The sequence below is a fragment of the Tachypleus tridentatus genome, chromosome 8, assembly GCF_004210375.1.
Source record: "Tachypleus tridentatus isolate NWPU-2018 chromosome 8, ASM421037v1, whole genome shotgun sequence".
Taxonomy (NCBI): domain Eukaryota; kingdom Metazoa; phylum Arthropoda; class Merostomata; order Xiphosura; family Limulidae; genus Tachypleus; species Tachypleus tridentatus.
Window position 1 is genome coordinate 152,970,136 of NC_134832.1, and position 21,287 is coordinate 152,991,422.

A 21,287-nucleotide genomic window follows, 5' to 3' on the forward strand; every position below is an offset into this window, starting at 1 on the left:
ACTTGTCCAGTGCATGGAATAAATCCTCTTGTTATTCATCCACTACACACACACACACAAACATGCAAGTGGATGAGTGGAAATTTTCAAGCCTGACAAAGAATGTAGGTAAGGAGTGAAAGAAGGATGGAAAAAATATCATTAAAAAGAAGGTTTGAGGGTAAAAGAGTTATTAAAATATTTAGTATTGGCTGTTGTGGATATTCAGTATCTGACCTTATTTAGTAGCCAAATTTTCAGTTTATTTATCAGGAATAGGAACTTTGTGTAATTCAGATGTTGCATATTGTGTGCTAACTTGTCCAGTTTAATCATATGATATTTTATGTTTCATTCCGTCACCATAAAAGGGTGTGTGTATGTTCTTTCAAGAAAAAATAGACCCCATACAAAAAGTGGGGACTTTAGAATTTTAATATAAGAACAGAGAATATAATAAATTTGTGCTGTGTTGACACTTTAATTGAAAGTGACTTTCAGTGTTGTTGGTTTTTTTTCATCTATCTGCAAGAGGAACATTACTGCCAGAAGCACCTTTACTTAGTTAAATTTCATTATCAATATTTTATAGGTAGTTTTTAAAAGGTAGGAGATGTGTATCATGATATTGTCTTTGGTAGCTGTCCTTCAGATAAGTTATCAGTCAAACAGAGTTGGATGTGTTTCTTGAGATTATATCTTTGGTAGTTGTCCTATAGATAAGTTATCAGTCAGAGTTGGATGTGTTTCTTGAGATTATATCTTTGGTAGTTGTCCCTTAGGTAAGTTATCAGTCAAACAGAGTTGGATGTGTTACTTGAGATTATATCTTTGGTAGTTGTCCTTCAGATAAGTTATCAGTCAAACAGAGTTGGATGTGTTTCTTGAGACTATATCTTTGGTAGTTGTCCTTCAGATAAGTTATCAGTCAAACAGAGTTAGGTGTGTTTCTTGAGATTATATCTTTGGTAGTTGTCCTTCAGATAAGTTATCAATCAAACAGAGTTAGGTGTGTATTTTAAGAACACGTTTTTAGTAGTTGTCCCTTAGATAAGTCATCAGTCAGGCAGAGTTAGATGTCTTCCTTGAGTTATGTCTTTAATAGTTGTCATTCACAGAAGTCATCAGTCAGAGTTAAGAGCAGCGTTCCTTCTCCATTTGAAGTAACCTCAGCTTCCAACCCACATCTCATTCACTTAAGAGTCCTTCTCACTTTGTATTTATGGCAGAGTTAGCCTCCTTTTTTGTGCTTTTAAGACATGGAGATTTTTGTACTGATAACTTTCATCTCTTTCATTTCCTTTAGTGATACCTGGACTGTCCATGGAGTATATCCACTGTCTTCTTTTCCCCTTTTATGGTCATTGTGGCCTATCTCTGTGTCCTCAAGATGGTTCTACAGTCTTCCCATTATCCTCTGTTTTATCTCTCTGGTCTTGTTATCATTATTCCTTCAGACACCTCTTCTGTTGTTTTTCCAGTCCCCAACAGATGGCACCTGTTTTCCTGACCACCAGGTACAGGTGTTAGTCTATCATACCTCAAGAGCTCAGGTCCTTTGATATATCAACAGTCTTACCTACACCTGGCTCCTTTCTATAGTGGGTTTTACATCCTAGCATCTAGTCAGACTTGCACCATCTGTCCTCTGCAGTGGATGTTTGACAGCAGTATTGTTAGAAAAACCATTGGAGATTATAATAAAAATAGAAATTGCATAAACAGAAGGTATTTTTTCTCAGATTTCAATTATTTGTTACATAAATGTTAGGCTTACACTCAAAATACTTGGAAAGAAAACGTGACACAAGAAACTTTATATAAAGAAAAGATATACACATTGTTATAGCAGCTATGCAGTGATGAACTATGAACTTGTATAATTAAATATCTAGTCAAATTTACTGACTGCTCATAAATAAAAATTGATGTCAACCACAAATACTTGGCATTATTCTTTCCCTTGACTTCTTTACTTAACAACCGTCCATTCACAACATATCTTTATCTTCCAAAATATTCCTCATGCTATACATAACTGTTTCCACTCCATATGCAATCTTGGATAAAAACTTGTAGAATACACTAATGCAGACATAAACTGTAGCAAATTTGTGACAAAATCCAGAGAACTTGAGTTTATACTCGTAGGTAGTAAGTAATCTCAGGAAATGACAAACACTACAGCTACTTTAACATCACACTCTAAAGTACAACAAAAACCCAGTGTCTCTCCTTGGTACAACTGGTATTCATATACTCTCTGTAAAAGACTAGGAGTCACATGCTACATGTTGTGATTGTCAGTAAGGCAAACAAATTATTAAGTGCATTACAATCATTGAGATAAAGTATCATATCCATTACATGAAACAGCTATAGGGAAATTTAAAACATAATAATGTTACTAGTAGCCGGTTGAGATTGAGGCCTGCATATCTGAGCAGTGATTTAGGGACCTTAAGATTGTGGTGCACCAGAAACTGAACTGTTAAGGGAAAAGAATTGAGGACAACTTATCTACTTGAAATATGGAAGGTTTTAATGAAGTCTGAGGCTCTCTTGACATGAAATTAAAATAAAGCAAATATTTGCACTTTAATGTGGTTCTACATTGTTCAGGAAAAACGTTTTATGTAAAACAGTAAATCCTTGATAAACCTTGAGTAATATTTTTACCCTTTATGAAATTTTCAGAAGTAAGTTTACAGCTTGTCATTATAAATTACTAATGATATTAAATAAAATTCAAGTGTAATTTTATAAATATATAATAGTAAAGAAAAGTACATGACAAAATTATACTTTCTGACAATATATAAAATTCCTCCTGACTTGATCAAGCTTCTGATTACATTACTGCCTGAGCATTGGTTTCTGAGTTACTACCTTAAGATGTAGGTGTGAGAAAAAGTTTTCCTGTTGGCTAGAATTATTGATAGATAACCATCCATGTCAACGATGATTCCAAGAAATGCGCATGGCTAGTAGTAACATAAATATGACATTCATAGTTACAATGGGTCATTGGGCAAGTGGAAACATGCTAACACAAAGTATCATCTTTGAGATCAGCTATAAAGAAATACCAGCAAGTAGTTTTGAAACATCTGTATTTTATGTTAAAAATAAGTAACTAGTTTTCTCATCATTTTCTATAAAACGGTACAGTAAATATTCCAATGTTTTACAAGTTATCAAAGAATTCTGTCTTCTACAAAGATATGTATTAACCCATTAAAGAGCTTATATATTTATTACTGACCAGCTTGGAAATGCATGTAGAAAGAATTTAATCTGTTATAAGCCTAAAAAATGTAGCAGGTCTGTCCAAAAAATTAAAAAACTAGAAATTAAATATTTGGCAGATTGGGTAAAGTGTGCCATTTAAAAGCATTGAGATTTGTTTGTCATTTGAGAAATATAAAAGAAATCATTATACAAAGTGAGCAACTGTATACAGATAAATACATTTTTGAGTATAGAGTAATATTTTTTAATGGAAGTATAGATATTTGTTGGTCTTACATCCATGAACAGTAAGTTTTCTGTGTTCCTTAAATGTTTAAAAGCAAAGAGAAAGAAAAGATTATAAAAATGGCTCTGGCAAGAATTGGACATTTAATATAGAACATGTGTTCTAAGTTTGCACAATTTTACTAACTTTCCAAATATGTGCTGTCTACAATGTATCTTTTCGAATGAGACTTCAGGAACTGTATCATTTGTGTGAAAATATTTTTACAGTGTGGAGTTTCTAAAGATACATCTGTTTTTTATACAGTTGTGAACACTTCTGAAAAATCTGTTTACTATTATTTCTTTCTAATTTTTTTTTAAGATGGTATGGACAAGAGAGAGATTATAATGTCTTGGTGATGGACCTTTTAGGACCTAGTTTAGAAGACCTTTTTAACTTCTGTTCCAGAAGGTTTACGATGAAAACTGTGCTTATGCTAGCAGATCAGGTAATTCACCTTACTGTATCTCTTCTGTGGTTTATAGTGTTAATTTTGTGTCTAACTTGAAAGAATGGTTTTAAAATCATTTCTGTTACTACCATTTTTTTAAAGAACATATGTAATGGTTATCCTTTATTTAATAATACCAGTTGTTTCTTAAAGAACATACATAATGGTTATCTTTTATTTAATGACACCAGTTGTTTCTTAAAGAACATACTTAATGGTTATCTTTTATTTAATAACACCAGTTGTTTCTTAAAGAATATATGTAGTGGGTATCATCTTTTACTTAATACTACCAGTTGTTTCTTAAAGAATATATGTAGTGGGTATCATCTTTTACTTAATACTACCAGTTGTTTCTTAAAGAATATATGTAATGGTTATCATCTTTTACTTAATACTACCAGTTGTTTCTTAAAGAATATATGTAGTGGTTATCATCTTTCACTTAACACTACCGGTTGTTTCTTAAAGAATATATGTAGTGGTTATCTTTTACTTAATACTACCAGTTGTTTCTTAAAGAATATATGTAGTGGTTATCATCTTTTACTTAATACTACCAGTTGTTTCTTAAAGAATATATGTAGTGGTTGTCTTTTACTTAATACTACCAGTTGTTTCTTAAAGAATATATGTAGTGGTTATCATCTTTTACTTAATACTACCAGTTGTTTCTTAAAGAATATATGTAGTGGTTATCATCTTTTCCTTAATACTACCGGTTGTTTCTTAAAGAATATATGTAGTGGTCATCTTTTACTTAATACTACCAGTTGTTTCTTAAAGAATATATGTAGTGGTTATCTTTTACTTAATACTACCAGTTGTTTCTTAAAGAATATATGTAGTGGTTATCATCTTTTACTTAATACTACCAGTTGTTTCTTAAAGAATATATGTAGTGGTTATCATCTTTTACTTAATACTACCAGTTGTTTCTTAAAGAATATATGTAGTGGTTATCATCTTTTACTTAATACTACCAGTTGTTTCTTAAAGAATATATGTAGTGGTTATCATCTTTTACTTAATACTACCAGTTGTTTCTTAAAGAATATATGTAGTGGTTATCATCTTTTACTTAATACTACCAGTTGTTTCTTAAAGAATATATGTAGTGGTTATCATCTTTTACTTAATACTACCAGTTGTTTCTTAAAGAATATATGTAGTGGTTATCTTTTACTTAATACTACCAGTTGTTTCTTAAAGAATATATGTAGTGGTTATCTTAATACTACCAGTTGTTTCTTAAAGAATACACATAGTGGTTATCTTTTTTGTTCTCATGGTAAAGCCATTATATTTTCCATCTTTATTTTTGTCTTATAAAAGATTTTTTTTAAAATTATAATCACAATTAGTTACATAGAAAATAGTTTTCCTACACTGAAGTATTTGAATGAAAATATTTACTATTGTTAAAAAGATGAAACAGTTTAGGATTAAGATATAGACTGTTATTGTTTACCACAGTGTTTTGTATTTCTGAGTCCACTTTGTATACTACAATGTTGAATGGTACCAAGAACTCATTTTACAGGGATGCTAATTTTATAAAAAAGAAAGTCAGTGATAAATTCATCAAAGATTATTTTGACAGTGCTTCCACAGGACAGGCACCCAGAATTTGGGCTATATGGCAGATCTAAATATATAACATCATTTTCAAATGACCTAAAACCATATTTTTAGCATTTTAAGGTTGAACCAAAATTCCACACAAATTTTTATGAAAAAAATTCACAGATTTAGTAATGCTTTTGCAAATCTTTGGCTTGCATGATATGCACTAGTAAACTTAGTTTTTTTGTTGGATGTCCACCTTAGAAGACAGACATGTGGTGTTATGTTGTTGACTTATTATCTTGGCCTCTTGGCTAAGATTAAGCATAGTTTTTTGTGTTCTTGAGTATTTGTTTGTGCTCTTGTTCTTTGTTTTTAGTGTAGATACGTAGGCCTTGACCTTGCCATCAGTGGAATAATTCTCATCATCTTGACCAGTGGTACTGTACCACTTTCAATGCATCTCACTTACAGTAATGCTGGACAGGTCAAACTTTGGGTTCGAGCTGAAACCCAGACTTCATTTGACTAAAGTGCCCTCTAGCTGTTTCAAAGCTTGTTCTCCAGTTTTCATTATGTGTTTCACTTCTTTGAAAGTCATCAACTAACATAACAGTGCAGGTATAAATTTTCTATGAATACATTTCTCTGGCAGATCTTGTTGTAGATCATTGGCAAATGACAATAGTTTTGTATCATCAGAATTCTTAGTGTTATTTCCAATCATATTCATAAGGTTGTCTGGATCTCCTGGGAGTGACAGTACAGTTATGCAGAATGCAAACAATCAATTGTTTTTGTCAAGAGCACTGAAAGTTGATATCTACTGATCTACTGTTGAGCTTATTCACTTGGAAAGTTTGACATCTTTGTGGACTTTATACCGCCAAACTGAACAGACATTGTTCTGATACTATGTTGGAGTACTACAACATTGTCTTGAATGCTTTGCTTTCACACTTGAATTCTTGGATGATCTACATCATTTCTTTAGTGTTAATGAACCCAAGGGGTCCTCAGAAGTATCACTAGATATTTTATCTTCATCACTGTAATGTAGTAGCATAATCAACCTTTCCATTTTTCTTTCTTCATGTCTTTAATTTACTCTGTGGCTGTTCCCCACCTGTTTCTTGTGCCATTTTGACTTCTGGGTCTCAGCCATTGCATTCACACTGACATTAAAGACGTTTCCCACAAGTATGGCACATACGCACTTTACAATTAGAAGCCGTTTTCTTCTCTTCCTGTATTACCATATACTCATTTAATGTTGATATGTTTTGTGGCACTTGCTTGTTTTTGTCCAATCAGATTTTGTTAAAAGTGTTAGCTAAGAAACAAATGATCTGAAATGACTTTAAAAATTAGGTTCTGTAAAATCTTGGATGTTTGGCTCAAGGAAGCCCTTTTAAAATTAAAAATTATTTTATTTTAAAGGATTATTCAAACTAACACTGTGTGGTCTGAGTGGACACTTGCCTGTCAGATTTCAAAATTTAAGTAAAACCAACAATAATTACAACTACTCCAGCAATTTCTAACAGAAATGTTAGATTTGATATGTTATAATTTTATAAAATTTATTTAGTGTAATTTTCAGAAAAAAAAAATTTAAGAATTTGACACTTGCATTTTTGGGGCCTCTTTCAGAAATTGTAATTGAAAGTAATGTTGCAAATGACAAAGTTTAAAAAAGATATGATAATGAATACCAGTCAAGTTCAAACTAATTAGATATATTAAATGGAAATTTAAATTCAGTGAAGAAAGGGAGCACATTTAATGTTTCATAAAGAAAGTGTTTCACAACAGACTTTTGAATGTTTTTAATGTCAAAAATTATAAAAATAAACCAAATTATCTGGGTTTTTAAAGTCAAAATTTGACATTCTTTACTATGTTATTACCTTGTTTCACTCTGAGGAAGTGAAGTATCAGTGGTTAAGAAGAGCCTGTAATTGTACTTCTTTTACACTATAATTGTAGCATGGTGCTAGCAAGGCTTTCTGCTTGGTGCAAGATGGCTCGGCTACTACACACAGTCTGACTTGAAATGTCATTTTATGTAGCTTTGCAATGACAAATTATCTACAAAATTGGAAAGTCATTACTGATTATAGATGTTTGGACATTAAAAAGCATTGGTAGACCTAGTAAACACTGATACACGTCTGGTATTGTTTCAAAGTCTGTCTGTATATTTATGTTTGTCCTCATACTATCTAAAGTAAAGATTGTTGGATTAAGTGACTTACACAGAAGAAATATGTTACGAATGTTGTCTATTTCAGATGATTGGAAGAATTGAATATGTACACAATAAGAACTTCATCCACAGGGACATCAAGCCAGACAACTTTTTAATGGGTATTGGAAGACACTGTAATAAAGTATGTGATGCTTTACAGATGGTTTGAACTTTCAAAAAAAAAAAGAAGCAAAGTCTGAAAGAAATACAAAAACATTCCCTTTCTTTTAAAATATACAATCCAGTTAATAAATTAAAAAGCAACTTCTGATGATCACTGATCAAGGAGCCACAATGAAATCAGATGTAATTTCTATTTTGTTGTTTTATATACTTGTGGATGATTATTACTGTTTGTCAGGGTTTAAGAATAATTCTGTACACATTTCAGTAGCTCAAATTTTCAAGTATACAACTTACTGAAAGAAAAAATTAAACGTACCATTAATATTATTTTATCCTGTTAACATAATATTTACCAATAAAATATGTTAGACAAAAGATAAAGTTCTCAAGGTCAGTATTGTTAACTAAGGTGAAAGGTTGGGACCATGTAGTTAAATTTCATGGAACTGGAAGTACAGTGTCTTATTCACAATATTTTTTAAGCAAACATTTATTAAGTTAAATATTTATTGAACTTAACTAACAATCTCACGAAACATATTTTTGTTATGTTTACAGCTGAAAGCAAGTTTTAGTGGTCCTTGTGGTTTAAATAACACAGTACTCTGTTAGTTTAGCAAGTTTATAAATATTATACCTTCCACATTTGGTAAAGTTTCTACCTTATTTTAATCAAGTGAACATATTGTTTCTAGTACATATTCTGGTTAATGGATAAGAATCAAAAGTCTGTTTTTATCTTAGTTCTTCATTAGACTATTATGATAAAGCATGAGATAGCTTATTAGTATCTCCATGAGTGCTTCTGTCCATATATTGATGATATACGTGTGTTTCCTGTAGTTGTTTCTGATTGATTTTGGCCTTGCAAAAAAATACCGTGACAACCGAACCCGTCAACACATCCCATACCGTGAAGACAAGAATTTAACTGGCACAGCTAGATATGCAAGTATAAATGCACATCTAGGAATTGAGCAAAGGTAATATTTAAATTTTGCATTAAAATTGTTAAGGGTGAAAGTTTCTTGCCAGTAAATGTACACATTTTTAGTCCTGTATAAGTTCATTTTGCACATATTTTAATGGACAGAGAAGTAAAACAATGTTATTTAATGTTAATTACACAAATTGATGTATACATAAAGTATTTTATACCTAAGTATTCACTAATATATATTCTTTAAAAACCACATGCATTGTAAATGATGTTCATTTTAGTTCTATAAACTGGTTTGTTTGTTAAAATACCGTTATGGGATAAGCATGAGATTTCAGTTTAGCATATTAAATTAGTTATGGATAATTGTTTCTTTGAATGTTCATTAAGATATTTGTATGATGAGCTTCATTAACTCCTGTATTTCTAAAGTTACCTGTAACAGTATATGTTATCAATACATAGTCGAAGAGATGACATGGAATCCCTGGGCTATGTTCTTATGTATTTCAATCGAGGAACACTCCCCTGGCAAGGTCTTAAGGCTGCAACTAAAAAACAGAAGTATGAGAAGATTAGTGAAAAGAAAATGTCAACCCAGTAGAAGTTCTCTGTAAGGTTTGTACATTTTGTAAATTTAGGGTTTGAGTTCTGCCCCTTTTGTGTTTGTTAAACTCTGTCACATAATCAAATGTTCAACACATTCCCACTGCAATGTTTCTTACCTTCAAGTTAACTGTATGGTCCCAGGCCTGTTGTTCCTGGCACTACCTGTGGGTAACAGAATCAAAACCTGATCATAATTTCCCTTTTACCTAGGACGGCAAAATAACCTGATATTTATTTGTTGATAAAAGAAGCCCAAGAGCTAGTTGCTGATCCTGCTGGCCTGTTTCTTTTTCTCTCTACAGGCATTTAAAATAGGAGACAGTGGCTTCAGTAGCTCTGCCTTAAAGATCCAAAACAGTATATAGCAAATTATCTTTGAACATGGATTCTTTTGTGGAGAAAGAATTAGGAACAGTGTTCCTGCTAGCAAAGGTCGTATTAAAAAGTGGCTAGGAAAAATTGAACCCTACAACTGTGTCGGGGTTTTTTTTTTAAATATTAAAAATATTTGAAAAGCTTAAAAATGTATTCAAGAAACTTTAGTGGCATTTTATGCACATAAAAATTGAGTTTAATTACATTGAAAAATGTCAGTAATTACTGTGATACCATATTTCTCTGAAAAAGTACTGCCATTAATGTATCTGTGCTGGAGTTCTACTTTTTAATATTTATGACAATACTTTTGTATTCATATCTGTAGATTGATTGCTTGTGACATGGGTAATGCGTTACGACATTATGCACGTGTGCTAACTTGAAGATTTGTTTTTTAATGTTATTGGATCATTATTTTATTATGAAACTGGAAGTCTTTCTGTAACATGCATTTCATGCTGTTTTTGATCTTTACTTTGTTATTGGTAAGAGTTAACTGGCCTGGTAAAACCATTTGTTTTTCTCTGTAGATACCATGTGTACCTTCAGAAAATAAAAAATAACAGTAAATGTATAATTGTGAATAAATTTCTCAAATGTCTACATGTTATTATGTCAGTGAAATAAAAGTTTTATGTATGTCTGTGTGTGTCAACTGTCATTAACGTCTTTCTTTAACCAAACCTACATTGGAGAAGGAATAGTGACAAACATATACCATCCCTGTCTACATGAAATGTGACATTTAGTAATGTGAACAAATATGTTGTATGCAAGAAATCACAAATGTTACTCAGGATATGTCTTGAAGAATAAAAATACTGTTGTCATTGTACAGTTACGGATGGCACTTTGTGAAAAGTTGTTATAAGCACTTTAACCCTCACCCATACCCAAGGGGTACAGTTCATCATGTAATTTGTTATGAAGTTATATTACAAAATATGCAAGGTAGAATAAAGGTGTTGTTATTTGATATAAAAGGTTTTGTCATACTTGCCAGTGGTCCATGAAGAAGACTAAATTTACTTACATTATGGAATGTTTGAAAAGACATTAAATTGTGCTTTATTCTCAAGATTTATGTTGGCTATTAAAGTTCTGACATTATTTTGGGACAGGGCTTTCCTGCTGAATTTGCCATGTATCTGAACTATTGTCGAGGGCTGCGGTTTGAAGAAGCTCCAGATTACATGTACTTACGCCAACTTTTCCGTATCCTGTTCCGGACACTTAATCATCAGTATGACTACACTTTTGATTGGACCATGTTAAAGCAGAAGGCTGCAGCTTCTGCTGCTGCCATTGGTGGTACATCTCAAGCTGTTGCTACATCAGGTGAGGTTAGGGTTAGGATGAACTAGTAAAGAACAAGTTATCAGGATATTTCATCACAAACATACCATGATTTGATAACTAATTGTGAAAAAAACTAAACAGTACAGCATCTAATTACACATGAATGTAAAATGTATACCAAAGTTGAAAAATTATTTGACATTAAGTTAGGGAAAAAAAAAGTGTGTTGTAACAATTGTAATAAAACTATATTACACAAGCCATACACACAAGAAAGGAAACTCAATTTTGACAGTGTTATCTTGTAATAGTTAATCACCAATTATGAAGACTGGAGTTGCACACTAGACTAACATATGAATATCTAAAATAAATTTTGAAAAATAGTTGAAAGTTTGAAACACTTTATTTGAGGTTAGTGCTTACTGTTGAAATAAAAACTAGAATTTTATTAACAAATTAACATTATTTCCTACTTATTTCTGTTATGTTTCAAGTTTGTTTTCTCCCTTTTGAGTTTCAAATTATTAGTAACTGATGATTGTTACACTTAAAAGCATACATTCAGTAAAATATATTAAATTATTCCATGAACTATGATAATAAATGTTCAAAGTTAACATAATACTACAAGTAAAGCTTGAGTACAGTAGCAGCCTACAGAAGTCAATAGCTGAAAGAGTGGTACTGTACAAAAGAAATCTACCATATGCTTTCTATCAATAATTTAGTATAATATCTTTATAATAAGAAACATTGAAGTCATACTGAGTATGGATAGTTCTACTATGATACAAAAAGAGACTTGGAGAAAGAGGATCAGTAGAGCTTTCAGTGGTCCTTCTTAATGAATTTAAAAGCTTGTATACTTGGATTGACTGCAGTAAAATGTGGGGTGCATGGTCCACTGCCCAGCAACCCCTTAGTGCTGGTCCTACTTAGAAATATTTTCAGTGATAATTTACAGAAACATTGTGTTGTGCGGCTACCATATGTACAGACTTTAAAATGTTGTATAATTCAGTTAAATGCCGTTTTTTTTTTTACTTGTATTTTTTTTACAATAATTCTAACAATAGTAATAATAATACTCTTTTTTTTACAACTCACAAGATTGTTGCAATATATTACATCAGTTACCTACTTGGTAACAAACAAACAAATAAATCAAATTTCAACATAACTTTTCCAGTATATCAGTAATAATACATTTAATACCATTTACTGCTCCCACATTTAACAATAAATTCTCAAATTCCCAATTTAAATAACTTTTAGGAAAATATTTCTTTCTTGTATTATCATAATTTTTGCAATATATAATTATATGATCCTGTGTTCCTATCTCTTCACAGTGACATAAATTAGATTTTCCATAAATTCTTACTTGATATTCTGAAAAACCCCATGATTTGTTAAAATTTGATTCATATAAAAATCTTCTTTAAATCTATTAAAATTTACTTTATTAAAATATTTACAGGTGAATCTACCAACAGAAGTATCATCCCATCTCTATTGACAGCTACTCAATAATTCTTTATTTAATTTTGTTTTTACTGTATCAGAATTCAGCATTAATTTCCATTCTCTCTGTGGCTTCCTTAGCCTTAAGATCAACTATTTCATTATAAATGATCCCAATGTGGGCTTTAACCAAAAGTAATATGAAGATTATTGTAGATAATATATTCTTTAATTCTATTAACTAAATAACGATTATCTCTACATAATTTAAGTGCCATTAATGATGACCTTGAATCAGAACACATTGCTGCTTCATAAATGTTATTATTTACCATGAAGTCAGTAGTCTTAAAAATTGCAAACAGTTCAGCCATAAATACTGTAGTATTGTCATTCAATCTAAACATACTTTCATCTTTAATTTCATCATTATAAATATATATATATATATATATATAAGCACATCGAACTTTATTATTAATTTTTGAGCCATCTGTATAAAATTTATCACTAAATGGTTTTAAATCTTCATCATATTACCAATTAAAATTACGGTTGATCCAAGGAGCGAAATTTAGCTCCGTTATAACTTCAATATTTTCTGGTACAATTACTTCATCTTCTATTTTAACATTTTGTTTGAGAAAAAACAGTTCATGTAACTTAACACCAAGTTCTAACTTTAGATCTAAAGAGGGAATCCCCATAAAGGTATTGAGGGTTAAACTAGCTACAGTTTTTTATAGGTCTTTGTGATGGGTAATATTTGAATTTGCAAAATTTTGTTTTTAATCCTATCTGTATATTCATACCAGATCTCATATCCATATGTTATCATTTTTTCTGCACTTAAGTTGTAAATATCTTTCAAAATTTTTGTTTTCAACCCCCAATTGGCTCTTGAAATTTGCTTTAATTTTTGAATAATATTAACTATTTTACTTTTAATAAAATTAAGATAACCAGTTTAGTTTCATATCAATTATAATACCTAAGTGTTTGAGCTCTTTAGTAAATTTAATTCTTTTATTAGTAATAGGGTCATTCCATGTCAACTCAGCGAGATGAGGGAAGGTCAGTTCCCTGACTACTTCAGAATCTCTTGAAACTATGTAGGAATGATCTTGGGCATCTGAAACTGACATCTGCCAATTGTTTAGCTGAAATTCCAACATTTTCATAATTATTTGCCCAATGGAAATTTTCATTAAATTACTTGCAAGTTGGTAATTGAACGAAAGCCCACTTTTTTATGTCTATATCTATTGAAATATAAGTTTAATTGTCTTCAGATGTTCAGATATTTTGGTAATTGGAGAGAATACAGCAAATGGCAAACAACCCTCAGTTTTTTGCTTTAGACCTCTCAAATTCAGGATTTGTTCAAAAATCGCAAATAAAGTGGATTTTCAAAAAATTACGAAAAACATATCTCTAATACATAGGATCTATTTGATCAATGTTATTGTAGGAATAATATCTGAATTACCTTACCATTGCTTTAAACACTGTAGTTCAGGAGTATAAAAGGAAGTTATGGCCAATCAAAGTTGACACAGGTAAAAAAATTATTAATTTTCTAATGGCCAGATGGACATCTTGAGTCATGGGAAGGTTGATGAAATTTATGGTAGTAAAAGATGGAAGTATAGCCTACTTGTGTACCAAGTTTCATTATCCTTCCATAATGCCTTCATGTTAAAATATTTAATCAATTTAATCAAATAATTCAACTTACTGATTGAAGACGAAGCAACTTGAGGCCTTTATTGAGAAAGATTTGTTAATTATACAAAGGCATTTATTAACTCGCGTATACAACAACCTTAGAATAGATAAAAAAGTTCATTTGTTACTAAACAAAATTTTTCATATGACTCATGAATTACTTTAGTCATTGCGGGGTCCAGAGTATACTGCCGACCTGTGCGAGTTGTTTTCAGTGCTTCAATGAAGCACAGTACATGAACAATTGGAACACAACAAATGTCCTCAGGATAAGGCCACTTGAATGATGGAGATGGACTGGGATGCATGAAATTCATTTTTACGTCTTCATTCTTCTGATCAGTTTCAGATGCCAACCCTAGCCACCACTTTCCATCATAAATTCAGGCTACATATTGGCCTGAATGCACCTTTGTAGCTGAGGCTGTCACTGCACTCGAGGAGAAGAATAATTCATCTTGTCCAGACATTGCTGATCTTGAGCCGTCCTCCATCTGGAATGAAAGAGTGGTTGTCTCTTGTGCCTGGAATTGTCCGTGCATACTTGTATCGTACTTCCAACATTTCAGATCAAGGCAAATTCTGTGTTTAAGAAGGTCTGTGTCTTCTTGTCTCAGATTTTGTAGATGAGTCAATTTTGAGGTATAACAGTAAACTGTTTTGTGGCACTGCTCTCAATCTGACAACTTCACACCAACAGAGCAAGGTGGAAGTGCAGCCATGGTGAGTGAAACACAATGAATGAATGAAGCCTCAGGATCTGGACTGGCTTTTATATACTTTCACTAGCAATGAAAATGCAAGGATCAGCAGAAACATGCCCAGGGATGCATGTGGTAAGCAAGTTGCATGACATCAGTCCTATCCATGTTCGTACTGAAATGGGGTGTGTTAAATATTGTTCTACAACAGAGCATGTGCATAAGCAAACTAAGGTTTTTCTTGAAGTTGCAATGACGACCTGATGATGTCATAATAGTCTCTCTCTATGACTAAACAGAAATATTTTTAATACTGGCCCCATACTCCCAACAATGAGTGGATGCATATGTAGGGTCAGCAGTATAATAACTTTAGCATGAAGGCATTATGGAAGGATAATGAAACTTGGCACACAAGTAGGCTATGCTTCCATCTTTTACTACTATAAATTTCATCAACCTACCCATGGCTCAAGATGTCCATCTGGCCATTAGAAAATTAATAATTTTTTTACCTGTGTCAACTTTGATTGGCCATAACTCCCATTAATACTCCAGAACTATAGATTTTTTAGGCATTTGTAATGTAACTCAGATATTCTTACAATAAAATTGATCAAATAGATCCTATGTATTAGAGATATGTTTTCCCTAATTTTTTTGAAAATTCACTTTATTTGTGATTTTTGAACAAATCCTGAATTTGAGAGGTCTTAAGAAAAAAACAGGCTTGTTTGCCAGCATTTGCTGCATTCTCTCCATTCACCAAAAACATCTGAAAGTGGACTCTCGTTCAATTTCCAACTTGCAAGTGATTTAATGAAAATTGCCATTGGGCAAATAATTATGAAAATGTTGGAATTTTAGCTAAACAATTGGCAGATGTCACAGATCATTCCTATAAAGTTTCAAGAGATTCTAAGATGGTCAGGCAACTGACCTTTGCTGAGTTGACATGGAATGACCCAATAGTAATTGTGGGTGTACGTGTAATATTCTTACCTTTATAGATTAAAATGAGATTTGATTTATTTATATTAAGTTCTAATTTATTATCTAAAATCCAGTTGTTAACCTTATTTAATATATCCTGAGACGTAAATAGATATGAAGCTTTGGTCACATTAAATGGTGTCATCATCAAATGTTTGTATGTACGTATTATTTGTACTCTTTAATTTTAACATTCCATCAATATAAAGATTCCACAGAATACGACCCAAACTAGATCCTTGGGGAATCCCTTATTATAATTCTTACTTATACTTTCTATTAAAACTTCTCTATTTTGAATAAAGTCAGTACTCACCTTTTTCGTCTTCCAAGGTATTTTTAGATTATTTAAATGTTGTAATAAGATCATGATGTCCACTGAGTTAAAAGCATTTTTAAAATTCAATGAGAGTAATGATGTTATGCACTTATTATTTATACTTCCATAAACATAATCTTTAAGTTTCTGTAATACATGAAGAGTAGATCTCTTGCTCCTAAATCCATATTGTGCATCATCAATTAATTTAAATTTCTGGATAAAGTAGGTCAATCTATATTTCAAAATCTTATCAAATATTTTACCCCAAGTGGGCAAAAGGCAGATTGGTCTATAACTACTAGGAAACATTGTATCTTTACCTTTTTTTAAGGATGAGGGTCACCTTAGTCTTTTTCCAAACTAGTGGAAAAATACCATGATTATAACAAAAATTTAATACTTTAATAAACCATTTTTTGTCAGCAAAATATATTTTTTTGATTATAGGCAACTTTAAATTATCATATCCAGGGGTTTTACTATCCTCCATCTCCCCAATGACTTTATTAATTTCATACTCTGTAATATTATCTTCATTTTTATTCAAATCAATATCATCCTGTATCTCATCGCAAAAAAAAATCTTAATTTGTTTGATTTTTATTGGTTTTTGTTTGTTACCAAGTAGATAACTGATATAATATATTGTAATACTCTTGTATATTGTGAAACAAACAAAAAAAGGGGGATTTGGCAACAAATCTTCTAGTTAGAGGAAGTCTCATTTTGAATTGTTTGGTTTTATTAGTTTGATTTGCTCTGCTGGCTGGGTTTGTGTATATTGATATTGGAGTGATTAGTGAGCAATATTGCTTTGCAGCGACTTAATCATTCTTCGAATACCCCATAAGGGGTGGGTCAACAGCATTTTTGGTTATCCTGTATTTAACTTATCCTACAGTATGAAATATCTGTAATGAACTGTCATCCCATCCAGGAGGAATGGGTCATCTTTCTTATCCACTTAAAACTGGTGTTTGAAGCACGGGTCCCTTTTTAGATGGTATCAATTTAACTTAAGTAACTTACGGTATAAAATAAGTTTGAATTTGTTCATAGAATGGGATAACAAATTAAGGCTATAAGAGAAAAGTAACATTTATGAAGTTATGCAATTAAGTTATGAAGTTAAGATACAACATATATTATTGAAAATATGTACACTAAAATGAATTTTTATTGGCCTCATGAGTAAGTTATCCATTACAGCTGTCTCGCACATATTACCAGAAACTAATGCACAGCTTACATCAAAACTTTTAATTTTTTCTTGTGTTTTTAAAGGTGGTCGTTAGATGTCTCCCGCCATGGCTGAAGGAATCCACACAAAAAGACGTAGAACCATTTTGATATATCTCTATAGCAAGGACCAACAAGCTGTGTTTATGAGTCAGGCCTGTGCTGTGTCTGGCCATGATGATGTATTGTGTTTAGCTACATAATAGACTTGACTAAAAAGTGTCATGTGATTGACACCACAAGTACCACGTGAAACTTTGAGTTCATTATATAAAAGTGTTTCTAATGGACAAGCTCACTTCAGCAGAAAAGGATGGTCTGTTTCAAGTGACAGAGTTTCTCTACATGTTTCTTTTTTTCCTATACAAATATTTCTTTATAGTTTCCATTCTCTTTGTATAAAGTTAAACTGTAGTGGCAGACTTACATGCCTATAAACTGATGTTTCTTTAATGTATAAGTCCAAGGACTTTTTTTAATTGGTGTTTGGTAATTGTAAGTTGTTCTTGTATGTGGGTATAAATGTTTATAAAAGTGTATAAACCTTCAGGCTAATAGAAGTTTTAATTTTTTGCTGAAGAAATGTTCAAGTCATATAAAATAAATCTGCATGTAAACTAATGAAAGGGTTTGTTTTTTATAGATACAGAGTTACAAATAAGCATAGCTTTTGACCAACCCAACACTTTGGTTGTAGAAGTAAAAGCTGTACCTTTTAGCTAACTGTATTTTATTGCAATAGTAAAATATTTATGTAATTTTTTAGTAATGAGTAGGAGTTCATTTATTCTTGCATTGTCTTGTCTCGAAGGATGCTCGAAGACCAAGAGACGTGGTACTGAAGAAAAAAGATTAAATCTGTGTTGAACTTCAGATGTCATAACTAAATGTACTTATTGAAAGGTGTGTTGATATAATGAATATTCTGCATGCACTGGTTAAGGTGTGAACTTGTGGAGTGGTTTAAGAAAAGTATACAATTTGTTGTATCTTCGTAAATCATTGAAGAAAATCTTATGTCAGGTGAAAACTAATATTTTACTTTTTATTAAAGTCAAATGACTATTATTGTTAACATTTCTGTCTTACACAGATTCAAACTTTTCCACCCATATAAGATAGCCACTCAGTAATGGGATGAATCGGCTTTGTTGTCACAGTAAAGTAAGATAAGATCTGTCATAAGCTTGTATGGCTTGTAGTGTTATGTGAAACTTTCCAAATGATCAAAATATTTTGCTGACATGAGATGTGTACCATAAACTGTTGAATGAATTTTATCTGTTGCAGATTGTGAAGATTGGCTTCTTAAATATCTTAAGCCTGAAACAGAACTAATAGTTACATTTATTGAAAGTAAACTGTCAACTGCCTGTGTTCTAAGGATGGGTAATGCAATCTTATTATGTTTTGTAAGTTAATTGTAGTGGAAAATATTGTTGCTTCTTTCCAAAGAAATGTGTTAAAGTTCGATATAAAGATTGAAAAAAATGTGTGTTGCACCTGTGAAATTCAGAACTCAAGTAATGTGTGCATCTTACTCAAAAACAAAGGCTGAAAAGGTGAGTCTTAGCACATATGTTGTAAATGACATCTTCAATAAAGAACATGTAAAGACAGGATTATTATCTTTTGTTTTCTAAACTATATTAAATAAGAGAAGGATGAATAGTTAATTCATTTGTGTTTCCTGGTGATAAAAATAGTAACTAACCAAGGAACAAGTTAGATGCTTAGATACCAGTACATTCTTGCATTTCATTCAATATATTCTCAATGTTAATTAAAAGGTATTATTATTAATAATAAGTGCAGAAAACAGGTCAATATGCCATCAAACACTTAGAGAAATATCCAAAATTACCAAACATTTTAAATCTTGTGTATAAACTTATACTGTGAATGTTTCAGGTCAATACTATTTTTGTTGTATTTCTGTAAGGATATAATAAAGTACGTATAGAATTTGTTTCTAAAAAAAGTTGATCCAGACATAAAGGTTGATGTATAATCTACTTGTGTCCCTGATATGGTCAGCATGTGGTGAACATCAGTGATGTAATCTACTTGTGTCCCTGATATGGTCAACATGTGGACATCAGTGATGTTGTCTACTTGTGTTCCAGTTATGGTCAGCATGTGGTGGACATCAGTAATGTAGTTTCACCTTCAAGAACTATTGCAACTGATGCTACATTCATTATTTTTGTCTCAAAATATATTTTTATTTTTTGAATGTCCACATTATTAGAGAGAGCCATAAATATATTTGAAGAGACAAGAAGGTTGTGTGTGTTTTGTTTTAACATCTCGTGAGTTTCCTGAAACTAAGAAATCTTTTTGATTAATATTTCATGCAATTTTAAGTATTTTAGTTGAGTTTTTCATTTCGAGGAACTATTTCCTGAAAAACTGTTTGGTAAACATTTTGTACAGTTTTTGAGCAAAAAAATTTGAATTCTTTTGCATGTACTGAGGTTCAGAATTATACTTGGTTGTGTATATTAAGTGCTATTGAGGTTCAAAATTATGCTTGTTTGTGTGTATTAGGTGTTATTCTAGGATATAAAACAACTTAAAACTGGCAACCACATTTTTAGAATTAAGTCAAATATATCATTTTTATTATGGTTTTTGTCTTCACTGTGTTGCAGTATTGAAGTGAGATTGATTTGTTTTTATTTTCTCCAAAAACAGAATGGTTAAATTAAAGAGAAGCCTTTTATTATAGAATCACTGAGAATGTAGAATGCTTATTAGATATGTATCTTATTAGAAGTTCTCAATAACAATTGTAATTTTGATCTCAAGAACTACAAAAATCACTTTTAAACTTTTGCCTCTGTGGAGTTTTTATTAGAGAACTAGATATAATACTTGACCAGTTTCTTACATAATTACAGAGTGATGATTTTGGTGTATGTAGTCCTTAATAGTAAAGTAGATATCCTGGAAGCTAGCTATAAAACATTAATCATTTTTAATTTATACAAACTAGATTGTTGCAATTTGTAAGAAATTAGAATTTATGTTAATAGCAACATTGGAGCTAGAAACAAAGTGTATCTAATAAAGTAATAAATGAAAGAATCTTCTTCAATATTTGTAATTTTATTTATTTTAACCACCAAAAGAATAAAAAATAATTTGGAAGAATGTTTTGACATCGTAATTGTATTGGCCATTGAGCTTATTTTTAATATTTCATAAGAGTATCTGTTGTCCACTTTAAGGTATTATATGTTGATTGAAGTAGTGCACTGAAGTTAATGGAAAAGAATTTCATCCAATGAGCCTTTAGATGTGCCAACATAAATATTATCTCAGTTTCCCTTTAACTGAAGATAAGTTCTGATTATGTTTAGTATATGATAGGTGTTTTCTTCATCAGTGTTTGTCAGTAGAAAGATTTGGGTTTACTTCTGGTTTAGGCAAGTTTTGCAAGAATTATGGTATGTCTTCGTTTTGATAAAGATAAGCTGTTTTATAGCAGTGAGTTTAATGTTAATTATATACAGTATTGGGAAAGTATATTAAAATGTGATTAATATTTGTACATATTTAATAGCCCACATGCTTCACAACTCCCACTATTTGATACCTTGAGGAACTACTTCAGGCGTATTTTATTGTGTCAGTATCTTTGTACCATAAAGAGTTAATATTGGAGAATTTGGTTTTACTTGTCTTGGTAATGCGAATATGTTAAAACATTAGT

The 21,287-nt window shown here is 31.3% G+C and overlaps 1 protein-coding gene across 1 annotated transcript in view; it reads left to right on the forward strand.

Moving 5' to 3' along the window:
- LOC143223765 (casein kinase I-like) overlaps positions 1-20,725 on the forward strand; it is a 43,494-nt gene extending 22,769 nt beyond the window's left edge. The window contains 7 exon segments of the mRNA XM_076452169.1: positions 3,821-3,947; positions 7,811-7,909; positions 8,737-8,876; positions 9,299-9,426; positions 9,429-9,451; positions 10,942-11,158; positions 17,615-20,725. Coding sequence (XP_076308284.1) covers positions 3,821-3,947; positions 7,811-7,909; positions 8,737-8,876; positions 9,299-9,426; positions 9,429-9,451; positions 10,942-11,158; positions 17,615-17,625 — 745 coding nt within the window. The 3' untranslated portion in view covers positions 17,626-20,725.
- The last annotated feature ends 562 nt before the right edge of the window (positions 20,726-21,287 follow it).